General features: G+C 41.9%; 1 protein-coding gene across 2 annotated transcripts in view; it reads left to right on the top strand.

Annotated features, from left to right (window-relative positions):
• The window catches only part of TBC1D9 (TBC1 domain family member 9), a 110,574-nt gene extending 96,674 nt beyond the window's left edge, over window positions 1-13,900 (top strand). For both annotated transcript variants that reach the window (XM_036853141.1, XM_036853140.1), the window contains exons 16-21: window positions 815-1,055; window positions 6,460-6,525; window positions 7,413-7,499; window positions 11,761-11,835; window positions 11,934-12,037; window positions 13,135-13,900. In XM_036853141.1, the coding sequence (XP_036709036.1) occupies window positions 815-1,055; window positions 6,460-6,525; window positions 7,413-7,499; window positions 11,761-11,835; window positions 11,934-12,037; window positions 13,135-13,860 (1,299 nt within the window). In that variant the 3' untranslated portion in view covers window positions 13,861-13,900. The remainder of the gene's footprint in view (window positions 1-814; window positions 1,056-6,459; window positions 6,526-7,412; window positions 7,500-11,760; window positions 11,836-11,933; window positions 12,038-13,134) is intronic.
• Window positions 13,901-15,798: the final 1,898 nt, after the last annotated feature.

Here is a 15,798-nt window from a genome sequence, read left to right as displayed (position 1 = left end):
AATGGGCGTATATTTCTACCAGAATCAGTATGACCTCATGAATAAAGAAGCAGCCTTCTTTCCAAGGACAGAAACAAGAAGCCTTTTGTTGGATCTCTGTACTCCTCACCCTAGTGGTTCCTACTCATAATTTTCCTGGAGCTATTTTCACATGCGTGAAACAGGAGGACCGCACACTTGTAGCCTGACTACTGGATGACTAGGATAATATTAATGTGATTTTGATGACCAGGAAGCAGGGGGTTTACAGGACACTAAACTAGGAGTTTGGAGACCCAAAATCGCATGATGATTCTGCTTTGACTAACTGGTTAGATGACCCTGCGGGAGCTACTTACCCTGTGGGCTGTACCATCCTCACTGAGGACACAAGGTGATCAGATTGCCTGAATTACAGATCCTTTTTTTCAGGTTAACATTCTATGTATTTCTTTTAAATTAAAAAAAAAAAAAGTTTGTCTTTATGGGAGTTACTTCTTAAAATGCTTGTGAGTGTGGGGATGGGTGTGGGGAGAAGAAAATGGGGAGGGGGAGGGTTTTCTTTCTTTTTTCACCTATGCCAGTAATTGAACCGGGTTTTTCATGCCAGATGTAAACGCAGAGACGGTTGCCATGGAGTTTGTGGGGAGCGGGGTCAAGTGGAGATATATGTAGAAGAGAAACCGAGGGGCCCTGGGACCAGACCGCTGCCCCCCCCCAGGAGATGCACATGGGTGACCTAAAGCCTTTTTCCAAATTTGAGGGAGGGCCTTTCTTCTTGGTATTTGCTGTGAGATGCAGTCCCCAGTAGTCCTCCTGTTCTTTGATTTTTCAGGCGGAACACCTAACCAGCTGCTACTGGGGTGGGAGCAGCAATGCCCTGGACCGGCACGACCCCAGCCTGCCCTATCTCGAGCAGTACCGCATCGACTTTGAGCAGTTCAAGGGCATGTTTGCTCTGCTCTTTCCCTGGGCCTGTGGAACTCACTCTGACGTGCTTGCCTCGCGCTTATTCCAGTTATTAGATGAAAATGGAGATTCTCTGATCAACTTCCGAGAGTTTGTCTCTGGACTGAGTAAGGACGTGATGTTATTGCATGAGTTGGGGCAGGGGGAGGGGGGAATAGGTCAGTAAGCACCGTGGTCCTCGTGGTTCTCTGTGCCGCCCTCAGGACCACAGCCCCGCTCGCTTCAGAAGACAAGGTTTACAGGGCAGAGAAGCACATTTTAAGGTTTGCAAGCTGACTGTAAAATTCGTTTTTAGTTAATGGATATATTATATGATTAAATTGTTACCTTCTACATTCGATAGTCCTCAGCACTAGTTAAAATACATTATCAGAGAGTTTGCAAGAATGCCAACTTAAACACGAACCACAAATCACGATAACTTTACAAGGGAAGGAATGTTTGGGTGGATTTCTTTTCTTTGTCAAAAAATATATTTACAGTACATATGTTTCATAAAATTTTATAAAACATTTCATAATGTTTTTAATAAAGAGCTGGAAAAAAAAATGCAACAGCCCTGCAGTCTAAATGGAAGTCTTTTCTCTCCATTTTGCGGGGAGGAAGGGCGTCCACCCTGAGAACGCACACCCTCACCTCACAAGCAGCACGAGTTTCTGCCTGTCCACCTCACTGTCTGACCTGTTTCCTGTCCTGTATTCCACTGGACTCTTGTTCCATTAATATTTGAGCAGAAAAGCTACATGGTGGTCAGGCTTGGCCCGCCCAGTACGAGGTTGTGGATATAGCAGGCATTGTGTCAGGCTGCCTGAATGAGATAAGAAGGAAGACTTTCTAAAATTCCAATTGTGCCACTCTGTGACCTTGGTCCATGCACTTGAACATGACCTGTGCCCACAAAAGATGAAGGCGTCAGACATAGAGCCAACGATGATTCCAAAAGGTACCCTAAATCATTAAGAATGATGACTGCAGGCTTAAAGCCCAGAGAAAGCTGATGGTTGTTAAAAAAGCAAAGGGGTGGGCTTCCCTGGTGGCGCAGTGGTTGAGAATCTGCCTGCCAATGCAGGGGACACGGGTTCGAGCCCTGGTCTGGGAAGATCCCACATGCCGCGGAGCAACTGGGCCCGTGAGCCACAATTACTGAGCCTGCGCGTCTGGAGCCTGTGCTCTGCAACAAGAGAGGCCGCGATAATGAGAGGCCCGCGCACCGCGATGAAGAGTGGCCCCCGCTCACCGCAACTAGAGAAAGCCCTCGCACAGAAACGAAGACCCAACACAGCTAAAAATAAATAAATAATAAAAATAAAGGAATTCCTTTAAAAAAAAAGCAAAGGGGTGTAGATAAGGTCCTCTTGATAAGTAAAAACTATTTGTATAAAGCACTCAGATATATCATTCAAAGGGGGTACATGGAGGAAACTAGCCTTTTTTAAGTGCAGGCTCTGTTGTGATGCTTTAGAACTTGTACTTTATCACTTAATCCAAACAACAGACCTTTGAGGGTAATAATAGTGTTGATGACTAACATTTATACAGCATTTACTCAGCCAGGCACTGCCCTCATGCTTCATGTGCATTTAATTTACCTAAAGCACACAACTACAAAGTTGGAGTTTGAACTCAGGCACCCTGGAAGCAGCGTTTGTGCAGTTACTATCAATATTATGCTTTATTACCTGTCTGCTTACTATTAATACCCCCATTGTCAGTTAAGGAGATGGAGGCTTAGAAAAGTTAAGCAACTTGCTGGAACATTCATTTTTAGCAAGTCAGTATACGTCTGTTATTGAACTGAAAAGCACAGTTAGTACGTACTGGGCCCAGGATTCAGATGAGGGCTGTTCTCATTACTCTGTGCTAAGGACAGCAAATAGGATTTTTTTTGTTTTTTTAGGGAAGAGGGAGGCATTAATTTTTAATTACAAAAGTAACATAAATACATTCTGCTTTTCAAAAAAGTGAACAAAATAAAATAAAGTAAAACAATCCAGACAAGGCTAAAGACCCTTTTGACCCTCTCCTAATCTTTTCTGCTCCAAAGTATCTATTATTATCACCTTGGTGTCTATCCAAAGGGAGATTTTTTTAAATTACCCTTGGACAAAAATAAGGAGGAGAAAAAAGAGACAGGTTCTGCACGTAGAAAGGGTTCTAGGAATTTTTGCCGTAAACATCTTTGCTGCAGCCAGTTTTGCTGCAAAGCTAATTGGCCATAAGGCCATCTTGCCATAAGAGATAAAAATAATTGGTTGACAGTTACGACACTAGAAAAAGGTAACAAATCAGTTTTTATAAATCCTTCGACGAGCGCAGTCATGCCTCCCATTCGTCAAAACCAAAAGTTTACCAAGCTATGGCAAATATAAAAGAAGCAGCTACTAATTCACAACAGCCTTCGAGAACATTAATGATTGATTCTGTAGCTAATTTGGATACAATAGATTGTCCTCTCAGGCCGTCTTTACCAAATTTATCATGCAGTATTAGACGTTGTTGGCAAACAAAGAATCAAGCTCCTCCTATCCCCCCAAAAGGAAATGGTAATGTGATTCCTGATGGGTATAAGTTTCTTGAAAATGGTGAAAATTTTAACACAGTCTGGCTTAGATTAGCTCGCTGAAGGATTTGCAAAAATCGATATCTTATTTTCTAATGTAAAGTAACCATCAACCAGTTATTTTTATCTTTTATGGCAAAATGGCCTTACGGCCAATTAGTTGTGATGCAAATCTGCTTCTAGCAAAGATGTTCATAACGAAAATACCAGACACGTGTAGAAAGTGATAGGAATAAATATAAATATTTAATTTACTTAAGCCTAGTCAAACACCAACAAGGTAAATACTCTTCAAAATCTTCCAAAAAGGAAAGAGAGGTTTGCAGTCCAAGACAGTGAAAACATTGGAGAAGAGTACTTAGGCTTCTTAAAAATGCAGTTGAGTTCTCTGAGCAAAGTAAACTCCACCCAGATTGCCAGGTGGGGTCTCAGAGGTGTAGTCAGTCATGCGGGTTGATTACAGCTATGGAGACAGACAAGTAGACTAGAAAAGAGAAATTCTGTTCAAGTCTTAAGAAACTAAAGAATGAATTCTGGAAGAGATGGATCAGTAATTTCAATGTTCACCTCCAGAAAGATCCCTCTAGAGATTAGGGAACAGACCATCTCTATGGAATTAGAGATGAGGGATTACAATCGCAAGCCACAAATTAGCTGGACCTCCTTTTCCAGGGGTATTGCTGGAAGGCAGCATTTCTAAACATGCCATAGATGTCATGAGGCAGCTGGTCACTGGACAGATAACTCATTATAAACGGAAAGTTGGAGGGATATGGATGTTGGTGATTCAATGACTGGCTGAACCCTGCACCCAAAGCATGACGGTCAATGGAGAATTCTCCAGTATGCTGGGCTTGGTATTTAACCTCTGTGATTGTTCCCTCATTTGCAAAATAGTTATTGTCAGGACTAAAAGAAATAATTCAAGTAAAGTTCCTACAACAGTGCCTGGCTCGAAAAGTGTTCGTTATTGTTGTCACTACAATTACTGCTTATCCCCCCTCTACCTGACTCAGTCAGGGATTTAAACTATAAAGGGAGAGAAGCTACCACAACCAAATGTGTTGACTACACAAAGTGAAGAGAGACAGCCATTGTGTTGGAGGACAAAAACAAGATTTAAAGAAATCAGAGGAGGAAATGATTGGCAAAAACAAACTGTTAGGGATAAATCCGAAATCTTAAATTTTAAGAAGTGATTGTAAAAGAACTGTATGTCTGCATATATAGTATAGTGGTTTCAACCATGCGATCTAGGGTCAGACAAATCTGAGTTCAAATCCTGGGCCTGCCACCTGCTAGCTTATGACCTTGAACATTACTTAATATCAATAAGCCCGACTTTTCTTATCTGTAAAGTTAGGATAATAATTGTGACCATCTCGTAGAATTATTGTGAGAAGAAAGTGAAATGCACATGGAAAGTAGTTAACATAGGGTTTAACACAAAGTGAATGGTTCATAAATGTCTGTCATTATTTTCATGGTTAGTATTAGTCAGTGTGTAAGCATTTGGGGGTTTAGTTAACTATGTGGTCAATAAGAAACTCCAGAGTGAAGAGTATAAAGAGTTGAATGCAGACTTAGGCTAAGAGTCAAGAACAGTTCCACTATTCTCTGCAGTGGACGAGAGGCTTCTGGAACTCTCTGTCCGGAGGGTTATTGATGGACACATTAACACATTAGGTGAATGTGGGTAAGAATAGGGAAGAGTGTACAAACCATGTCGTATAAGAAAGTTGAAAAAATGTAGAGAGGTATAGCCTGGGGGACATAAAGTTGCCTTGAAAAGGTACGCTGGAGAGGAACAGGACAGCTGTCCTTAAAATCTGAAGGATTGATGTAATGAAGACATAATAGACCTATTCTGTTTGACTTTAAAGAGGAAGGAAAAGGAATAGTTCTAAACCTTTTTTTGAGTTGTGATCTCTTTGAGATCTGATAAGGACTGTGGAGATCTTCCCAAAAAGTGACATCGGCACGTGGCCACATTTTACATTGTTTGTGGTTCATGGAATTTATGCACTTGAACCTGCAGGTTAAGGGTCCTGACTAAAGTAAAAATGACAGGAGCCCTTTCAGTGTTTCTAGAATTCCCCAGTGAGATGAGATGCCACTGGTTGTGATGAGTTTCCCGTCCCTGAGGAGGCTCAGACATCTCTCTTACGTGGACGTGGATGTGTGAAGAGGCCCCTACGTTAAGTGGGAGGCCGGACGAGACAACCCCTGGTGTCCCTGCCAACCAATCCAGATCCTGTGATTCCCCTTTTCCCAAATCTGATTAACCTTCAACTAGGCTCTCTGAGAACACGTATTTACAAAGGATTTTCTGATTCCTGAAATACGTATGGACTGTAAGGGAAAAGTAACAGGATTCTTTGGCTTGAAGCAATGGTGATATAATGGCGGCTAGGTTAGGCTAAATTGAACTGAAGAAATATTTAAGAGACCCCAAAAGCAACTAAAAAAGATTTCTAAAATGAGTAATTTGAAGCACTCTTAAACATGTATTGAGATTATTTCTGAACTCTAGCAAGTATTTAGGGTGTTGAGGCCCAATCACCTGACTTTTCTTATTAATAACACTAGTTTAATTTGTGCCAGCCGCTATTCTAGGTGTTAACACCTTTAGTTCTCACATTTCATGGGCCCTGATATCAAGACCACTGGTAGTATCTTCTAATTTATCATCTTGCCTCATAGAGGGGAAACTGAGGTACAGAGAGGTTCACTCTCCCAAGGGCACATAGTAAGTACAAAGCATTTGAAACCAGGTATCCTGGTTCCAGAGCTTTCAACCCAAATACGTCCTGGCCAAACTTTCTGCCACACGATACCTGGGTTTCAATTTGTAAAAGTAGGTGCTTCAGAGGGATGCTGAGCCTGTGGGGAGGGGGTGGGGATTGTAGCACACGTGGTGCATTTCACATTGGTACTTATGTGACTTCTAGGTGCTGCATGCCATGGGGACCTCACAGAGAAGCTCAAACTCCTGTACAAAATGCACGTCTTGCCTGGTAAGCGAGACACACAGAGTAGCACATATACCTGTGACTCTGGCCTGGCTTGAAGTCTTTTTTGGTGAGACCTGTTTGCCTTTTTTTTTGATGTACAAAATCACTCATTGGTCACTAAGAACAAACTGAACGATACTTTTTACATGAGTTCCTGAATCAGCAGGTGCTTGATTCAATGATCATTCACCTGTCTGAAGTGTGAGTTGCAGTAATAGAAAAGAGCAGGCTTCTGCAAGAGAACGAATAGCATTTGGTAACTCATGGGATTCTGAGTCGAGGGGGAGCAGTGTTACCACTGACAGAAACAGTGGGAAAGATGGTGAAGTTGTGAGTTCAGTTTTAAACAACGATGGCCTCCAGCTGGAAATATCTAGCAAATACTAAAAAAGAAAGGGAGGGAGGGATGGAGGGAAAGAGAAAGAGAGAGAGAGAGGAAGGAAGGAAGGGAGGGAAAAAGGGAAGAAGGAAAAAGGGAGGGAAGAGGAAGGGAGGAAGGAAGGGGGATTAGCTCCGAGGATACAGATAGGGTAAAACTATAGATTTGGGAATTATCATTATAGTGTACAATTTCCCAAAATTTGGTTCCTTAAAGCATCATTCCTTAGGATTTAGGAAAAGTCTCCAAAAAAGGCAAATGTGAAGGGACACTTCAGTGTGGGGTTGTTATAAAGGAAGGTGGAGTTAGAACTGGAGGGAGACCCTCCCCGATAAGGGTTTTGAGGAGGTGGGCATTCAAGGCCCGCACCAGTGATGGGACCCCCCCACCCCAGCCCACCTTCGTAACTTCAGCTTCTCATGAGCCCCATGTCATTTCTTCAACAACGAAAGCACACTTTCATTGAGTCATGGCCCTGCCAATATGAGAATCATCTCTCCTCCCTCTCCAGAGCCATCCTCTGATCAAGACGAGCCAGATTCTGCTTTTGAAGCAACTCAATACTTCTTTGAAGATATCACCCCAGAATGCACACATGGTAAGTGACTTTCCTCTTCAGGGCCTCTCTGTTTCTTTTCTACAGAGCCCCCTGTTATTGGGAAAAGTTGCCTCCAAAGCTAGGCAATCAAAGAAGTATAATGAATACAGGTGCCTAATATGCTACTTTCTTTTTAAATTTTTGAACTTGAGTAACTACTGGGGAGTGGGTACTTCAGCCCACCAAAAGGACCATGTACACTGTGTCCTGCTGGCTTAGAAAAAGCGTTACCTGTAGGGCATATACTTTGCTCCCCTCTCCTTGATAGGGAGAAACGTTCATTAAGAACGTCATTCTAGTGTACGCTGCTCTCCAGAATCTGGACTAGCATTGATAAAAGATACACTGCTCTGCAACAGACGTCAGCAAACTTTGGACCAAATCCAGCCCACCACCTATTTGTACGGCCTGTGATAATATAAAATTTATATCAAAGAATTAAAATAATATAAAATTTAAACATTACTGCCTATAAATAAAGTTTTATTGGAACACAGCCAGGAACACACCCAAGCTCATTCAGTTATATATTGCCTATGGCTGCTCTCACGCTACAGTGGTAGAATTGTCTCAGATATTTGCCATCTGGCCCTTTACAGAGAAAGTTTGCTGACCCCTGCTCTGTGAAGTTGTTAGATCTACACAGACATGATCTGGCTCATTAGAAATATCTCCAGATTTACATTTGAACCTGTTCTGTTGTGCCATGTGTGGATCTAAGCAGCGTCTGGGCTTGCTGCTGCTGTGCGTTATCTCCATTCTATTGATTCTTCATCCGTAGGTCAGGCAACCTCCTGACTTCACCCAAGGTTGAAAGTCAGCATGGGTTGCTCCTGGGTCCTTTTGCCTCTTAAATCTTACAGTCCCCAAATAAGCACAGCTTAGACCTGCTTTTAAACCGTGAGCACCTAAGTGATTGAGTGGAGAGGAGCGAGAGCCAGACAGTCTTCTTATTGGTGATACGTGTTAAGGGCAGGAGCTTTGGACAGGATGCTGGCTCTGTTTGTCTAGATGACCTCAGGCAGCTTCGGGCATCCGGGAGCACCAGGGTCCTTGTGTGGAAAGTGGAGATGAGAGCTGTCACATTGGGTATAGTAAGGACTTAGTGAGATAATGTAGTAAGCCTCTTAGCGTAGTGCCTTAGCACATCCGACAATATTCTTCAAATCCTTAGCAATCATATTTTGGCTGCAAAATGTTAGCCGCATCTTTCTTAGTGGGCACTCATCTCAGAATAGGAGTCACTTGTTTCAGAGATGCTTCAGGAATGGTTACATGCCAGTAGCATTTAATAGCCTCAAAAGATGCTTTTTCAACTGACAAAGGATTAATCTCCAAGATTTACAAGCAGCTCATGCAGCTCAATAACAAAAAAACGAACAACCCAATCCAAAAATGGGCAGAAGACCTAAATAGACATTTCTCCAAAGAAGATATACAGATGGCCTACAGACACATGAAAGAATGCTCAACATCATTAATCATTAGAGAAATTCAAATCAAAACTACAATGAGATATCATCTCACACCGGTCAGAATGGCCATCATCAAAAAATCTAGAAACAATAAATGCTGGAGAGGGTGTGGAGGAAAGGGAACACTCTTGCACTGTTGGTGGGAATGTAAATTGATACAGCCACTATGGAGAACAGTATGGAGGTTCCTTAAAAAACTACAAATAGAACTACCATACGACCCAGCAATCCCAATACTGGGCATATACCCTGAGAAAACCATAGGTCAAAAAGTGTCATGTACCACAATGTTCATTGCAGCTCTATTTACAATAGCCAGGACCTGGAAACAACCTAAATGTCCATCGACAGATGAATGGATAAAGAAGATGTGGCACATATATACAATGGAATATTACTCAGCCATAAAAAGAAATGAAATGGAGGTATTTGTAATGAGGTGGATGGAGTTAGAGTCTGTCATACAGAGTGAAGTAAGTCAGAAAGAGAAAAACAAATACAGTATGCTAACACATATATACGGAATCTAAGAAAAAAAAAAAAAAAGGCCATGAAGAACCTAGTGGCAAGACGGGAATAAAGACACAGACCTACTAGAGAATGGACTTGAGGATATGGGGAGGGGGTGGGGTGAGATGTGACAGGGTAAGAGAGTGTCATGGACATATATACACTACCAAATGTAAAATAGATAGCTAGTGGGAAGCAGCCGCATAGCACAGGGAGATCAGCTCGGTGCTTTGTGACCACCTAGAGGGGTGGGATGGGGAGGGTGGGAGGGAGGGAGATGCAAGAGGGAAGAGAAATGGGAACATATTGTATATGTATAACTGATTCACTTTGTTATAAAGCAGAAGCTAACACACTATTGTAAGGCAATTATACTTCAATAAAGATGTTTAAAAAAAACAAAAAAAACAAACAAAAAAAAAAAAAAAAAGATGCTTTTTAAAAAATGTTTTTTCTAACTCCAAAAGTACTACTGCTTTGTATCAAAATTTTTAAAATATGGGTCAAAATATATAAAATAAGCCAACGATGTCTTAAAACTGCATGATATAAAGGTAACTATCAATAATAATTAATATCTTGAAGTATTTATTTTCCTTTTTTATCCATATAATTATAATAATATCCATAATATATAGATAAAACTGGGATCAAACTGCCGATACAGTTTTGTTTGTTTGTTTGTTTTGGCTGCAGGATTGTTTTATGAACAATTTAAAAATAGAACAAGTGTGTTCTGGCACATGCCATCTCCACCTCTTCTGCCTATACAGTTTTGTATCCTTTTTTCACTTAAAATCTAGTGAACCTATTACGATGTCATTTACTTTCTCTGAAAACATGGTTTTTAATTGGCTGTATAATGTCCATTGCATGGGACTTACCATAACATTTTGGACTATCTACTTGTTCCCTAAAGCTAGTTCAACATTAAGAGGAGAGGACTTTCTCCACGGCATATATAGTGCATTGTCCTCAGTCTGTCTTAAAAGCTGCTGAGATTTTAATTTGACACTAAATATGTAAAGGTTACATATGCAGCAAACCAGCCACCTTTTGTATGGCTGAGGAAGTGCTTGGGGTGCATTCTTGCAGCTGACAAACTGAATGGGAAACTGGGGGGATTGTACACCTCTCCCTTTTGAAGCCCTGGGATGTCCTGTTTTAAGAAGAAAGAAGAAAACAATTATAAGTTGTTTTCTTGAAAGTCAAAAAATGCCAGATTATGAATCTGAAGGAATTTAGTAGCACGACATTTGTTTTCTTTTATCAACATAGATGTCAGTTTCTTTTTAAAAAGTGAGTTCTTGATCTTTTGCAGAGCCTGACAGAAGATCAATCTCATGTACACAAAGTTAAGATGATAGTGTAACAGACACAGGAGGGAAATCAACATTAACTGGGGCCAGCACCACCATTTTTAAAGTACTGAACACCACATGAAATCACTCCTTTAATTCCTATTTATACACCGAGCCCTGCTTGTGAAAAAGAATTCTTGGGGAATCTCTCACCTAGTGATAGAGTTTTTCGATTGTAAAAAGAAAAAAGTGCACTACCTAAAACTTGAGAATTACGTTTTATTTGGCACACATACTGAGGACTTAAGCCCAGGAGGGAGCCTCTCAGACAGCTCAGAGGGACTGCTCTGAAGAAATATGGGAGGAGAGCCAGGATATATAAGATTTTTTTTCCCAAAAAAAAAAAAAAAAAAAACCACGTAGTGGGAACATCAAAAGATTAGTGATAATTAAAGAAACCAGATATCTCAAGTTAATGAATTTAGTGCTTTTCTGTGTATGGGAAGATGCAAGAGTCTGGGCTTACTGAAATCATTCCTTTGATATGCACCTTAGCTATCTAGGGCCAGTATCCTATTTTTCTCCATCCTGAGTCCCCTCAGGGTGGAGATGGCACAGTTGGCGGCAGCTGCAGTGCTGCTGGCTTGGTGGCTGCAACATCCTTTGTTTACTGATCTGGCAGGCAACACTCAGTTGTCAGATCAAATATGAGACACCCAGTAAAATTTGAATGTGAGGTGGACAAAAAATAATTTGCTTAGCGTGAGTATGTCCCATGTGATATGTGGGAGCTCACACTTTAAAAAATTATTTGTTGTTTACCTAATTATTTATGTGCTGGGGTTTTGTTTTTGTTTTGTTTTGCTATGTTAGGCAACTCTACCTAGAGGTTTTTGTGTTTTCTACTACACCTGCTAAACCTAGGGGTTCATCATGTAACGTTCTCCTCTTTTTCTTCTGAATCTTTCTTGGTAGTGGTTGGATTGGACAGCAGAAGCAAACACGGTGCAGACGATGGCTTTGTTACAGTGAGTCTAAAGCCGGACAGAGGTACAGACTTTCTTTCTCTTCTCTGTGTTTCCTTTACTGCTGGTTCAACAGTTGCTTCTTGACCTTTCAACACTTATTTCTTGGCATTTGGGTTTTAGGGAAGAGGGCAAATTCTCAAGAAAATCGTAATTATCTCAGACTCTGGACTCCAGAAAATAAATCCAAATCAAAGAATGCAAAGGATTTACCCAAACTGAATCAGGTGAGTACCGAACAGTGTAGTTCATGCATTTCAAACCTTGAGGCTCTGTTTTCTAGTCATAGATAAATGTAGAATAAGTACTCCTCAAGGCGCTTAATTAGTACCTGTTTGGATCTATTTTGTGCATGCTTTTGTGCATTAAAAGTATGCTCTGTTGTGAGAAAACGACCTCCTCAGAGAATATGTGAACCACGAAATATTCAAATTTGAGAATACATGCATTCTCATCCCAATCTTTAACAATACCCGCAGATACTCAGAAGACAAGCTCATGCTGTTTTCAAACCACTGTGCTCAGCTATAAAGGTGTCTGACATACTTTTTTCCTTAAACAGCTGAAATGTAATGAGGGCGATAAAACAATATAAATAATTAAAATACAGGATGCAAATGCTGTTTTCTAACAGAAGAACAGATAAATCATCCTGGTGGGGGTGGGAGGCATGACTTCCGTCTGTGAACACCAGCCAGATGTGTCGTGGGAGAGGGGATTGGAGCTGACCTTGGAAAAATTGGGCTGCCTGCTGTAGTGTGTAGATATGAGATGAGGTGAGGTCTGCGATTTACTTAAGATACTGCAAGAAAGGATAAAACAGTTAGTGAAACATTTGTATAACATGGTCCTTTTTTTTTTTTCTTTTTTTAATATTTATTTATTTTGGCTGCACTGGGTCTTAGTTGCGGCACGTGGGATCTTCACTGCGGCACGCAGGCTCTTAGTTGCGGCACGCATGTGGGATCCAGTTCCCCGACCAGGGATGGAACCCAGGCCCCCTGCATTGGGAGCGCAGAGTCTTACTCACTGGGCCACGAGGGAAGTCCCCGTGGTCCTTCTTGACTCTAGAGTGATAGGTACTATTATAAAGGTGTATTATTTCATTCTTTCTACTTTCATGGATGTCAGAAGTTTTCCCAGTTTAAAAAAAGGAAGCATTTAAAGAGACTTTAAACTACACATCCATCCACCCTAGGGTAGGACTCTTCCGGGATCTTGTAGGAGTCCTGATATTAAATGGCTCTGCAGTCCGCTTGGGTCCTGCCTCCGTGCTCCTCATGAGGCGGCCACATACGTGTGTTTTCCCTCCATCCCTTTTCAGGGGCAGTTTATCGAGCTGTGTAAGACGATGTATAACATGTTCAGCGAGGACCCCAACGAGCAGGAGCTGTACCACGCCACGGCGGCGGTGACCAGCCTCCTGCTGGAGATCGGGGAAGTGGGCAAGCTCTTCACTCCCCAGCCTGCCAGGGAGGGCGGGAGCGGAGGCGGCGGGCCCTCCGGCAACCAGGGCGTCCCCGGCGGCGTGCTCTTCCCCACCAAAGGGCCGGGCCAGCCTTACGCGCCGGAAGCCGCGGCGCCCCTCCCGGCCAGCTTGGCGGGGGACGGCGAGGAACGCTCCCTGGGGGGCCAGATGGAGGACATCAAGCTAGAGGACTCCTCGCCCCGGGACCACGGGGCCTGCTCCTCCATGCTCATCTCCGACGACGACACCAAGGACGACAGCTCCATGTCCTCGTACTCGGTGCTGAGTGCCGGCTCCCACGAGGAGGACAAGCTGCACTGCGAAGACATTGGCGAGGACACGGTCCTGGTGCGCAGCGGCCAGGGCCCCGCGGCGCTGCCCCGGAGCAGCAGCCTGGACCGGGACTGGGCCATCACCTTCGAGCAGTTCCTGGCCTCCCTCCTGACAGAGCCCGCCCTGGTGAAGTACTTTGACAAGCCCGTGTGCATGATGGCCAGGATCACCAGTGCGAAAAACATCCGGATGATGGGCAAGCCCCTCACCTCGGCCAGTGACTACGAGATCTCGGCCATGTCCGGGTGAATCCCGCGCCTGCTGTAGGGACACGCAGGACGGGGGCGGGGGGGAGGGACTTTTTTATGTTCTGTGTTGGGGTTTCTTTCTTCCTTTTAAATTAAATATTTATTAGTACCCGGCTTAAAGCCTAGTGTTTTCATAATATAATACAATGAAAGCTGTTGGAGAAATACTTAAACACCTCGATGTAGGCACAGTACACGCTCTTGTCGGGGGGGGGGGAAGGGGATTTACCAGAATACGGTTTGATTCAATGAATTCCAAAAGAAAGGTGACTCTGTCCGTGATATGTGTGTATTTATAACTTCTTAATCTTGCTGTTGAGCTGTATACGTAGTGCTGTTTAACACTAAATAAGGCAGCAGACGTGTATTTGGGCTTTTTAAGTAAAATTAGAGCTGTAAGGAACGTAGAATGCCACAAACACAGAATGTTCTTAAATGGAAGAGGCACTGTCAGCTGGGGTAAATCCTATACCGCTTTTAGGGAGCATTAAAACGATTTTTTAAGATTTGAAATATATTTCATAAAAGTCCTCTATTCAAAAATCATGTTTAACTGATGTTCCCTTTTGAGGTTCTAAGCAATTATGAAAGTGTAAGTGATTTTTATGTGATGCCAGAATAACACCTCTATCTGATCAATTTGGACAAATACCAGGCCAATTTTGCATTTAAAAAAACTGATGATTTAAGTCAGCGGGCCAGAATTCAGGGGAAATGAACAGTCTTTTGTTACAGAGAATCTGAAAGTGGCAACAAAAATGATAAGAGGGCTCAGGGTTTTTTTGGGGGGTGGGGAGTAAAAATACTGATGCTTCTCATACTAGATTTTCAGCTTCTTGTTACTATTTGCAAATGAAGCAAAAAGTAAAAGAATAAACTTTACCATTTCCATACTCTCCATAGGTTCAAGAAATTATACCATGTATCACATAGGACCATCTTTCCAGTTAAATCCATGTAAAGTAGAGATAATGTAAATTGAAAAAACAACCTGCAAGATAACGTAACTGAACGTTTAAAGCGGAACTTGTCACTTTATATAAAAGAATAGTATGCTCTATTTCCTGAATGGACTTGGAAATGAAAACTATCGCACCTGCACTTTGTATTGTTGCTTCTTTTTTATTCCTATTATAGTTTTGTCTTTTACAGATGTTGGAGTTTTTTTCTCTTATTGTTGAATTCATAATCATGGTCACGTTTTCTTTGCTTATGCAGAATATTCCTTCCAATGCATTCCTTTATTTTAGTATCCATTGTGTCTTTATTATAGCTGTTGCTGCTCTTTTTTATTTTGTTTACAGAATGATTTTTTAAACTGTCCAATGAAGTAGTGTTAACCTCAAGTAGGATAAATGTGAACAAATAAAATACATCCAATACTCAGATGTGGCTTTTATCTCAGTGCTTGAGTTCCTGTCTAAGGTGATGATAACATTATTCTTTTGACAATTTTGCAGGGGAAATTATGTTAGGCAACCATTTTGACTTAGGTAACAAATTTTTGTAGGCAAATATTTTGAGATAAGAAATACAGTATGGGGAATTCCCCGGGCGGTCCAGTGGTTAGGATTCGGCGCTCTCACTGCTGGGGGCCCAGGTTCAATCCCTGGTCAGGGAACTAAGATCCCGAAAGCCTGCAGCATAGCCAAAAAAGAAAAAAGAAAAGAAAAGAAAAGAAATACAGAAATACACTACATAGTGATGTGCATATGAATGTAAAATAAGGAAGAGAATCATTGTCAGTCATCTAATTATTTCACTTATCCTACATAAGTGATAAAGGGTGAAAATCCCTCTGTTTAACCCTGATTAGTACACTGTAACACCATGTGGTATGTATTTAATTGAGTAGTTATTCATCTGATTCGACTCTTAGATGGTTATACATTATTCCGTTATTCTATCACTTAAAGATGCCTCAAGAAATAACTCTATA

This window comes from Balaenoptera musculus, chromosome 5 (assembly GCF_009873245.2).
Source record: "Balaenoptera musculus isolate JJ_BM4_2016_0621 chromosome 5, mBalMus1.pri.v3, whole genome shotgun sequence".
NCBI classification, from domain to species: Eukaryota; Metazoa; Chordata; class Mammalia; order Artiodactyla; family Balaenopteridae; genus Balaenoptera; species Balaenoptera musculus.
Note: the sequence above shows the minus strand (reverse complement) of the source record. Positions and strands in the feature narration are given on the sequence as shown.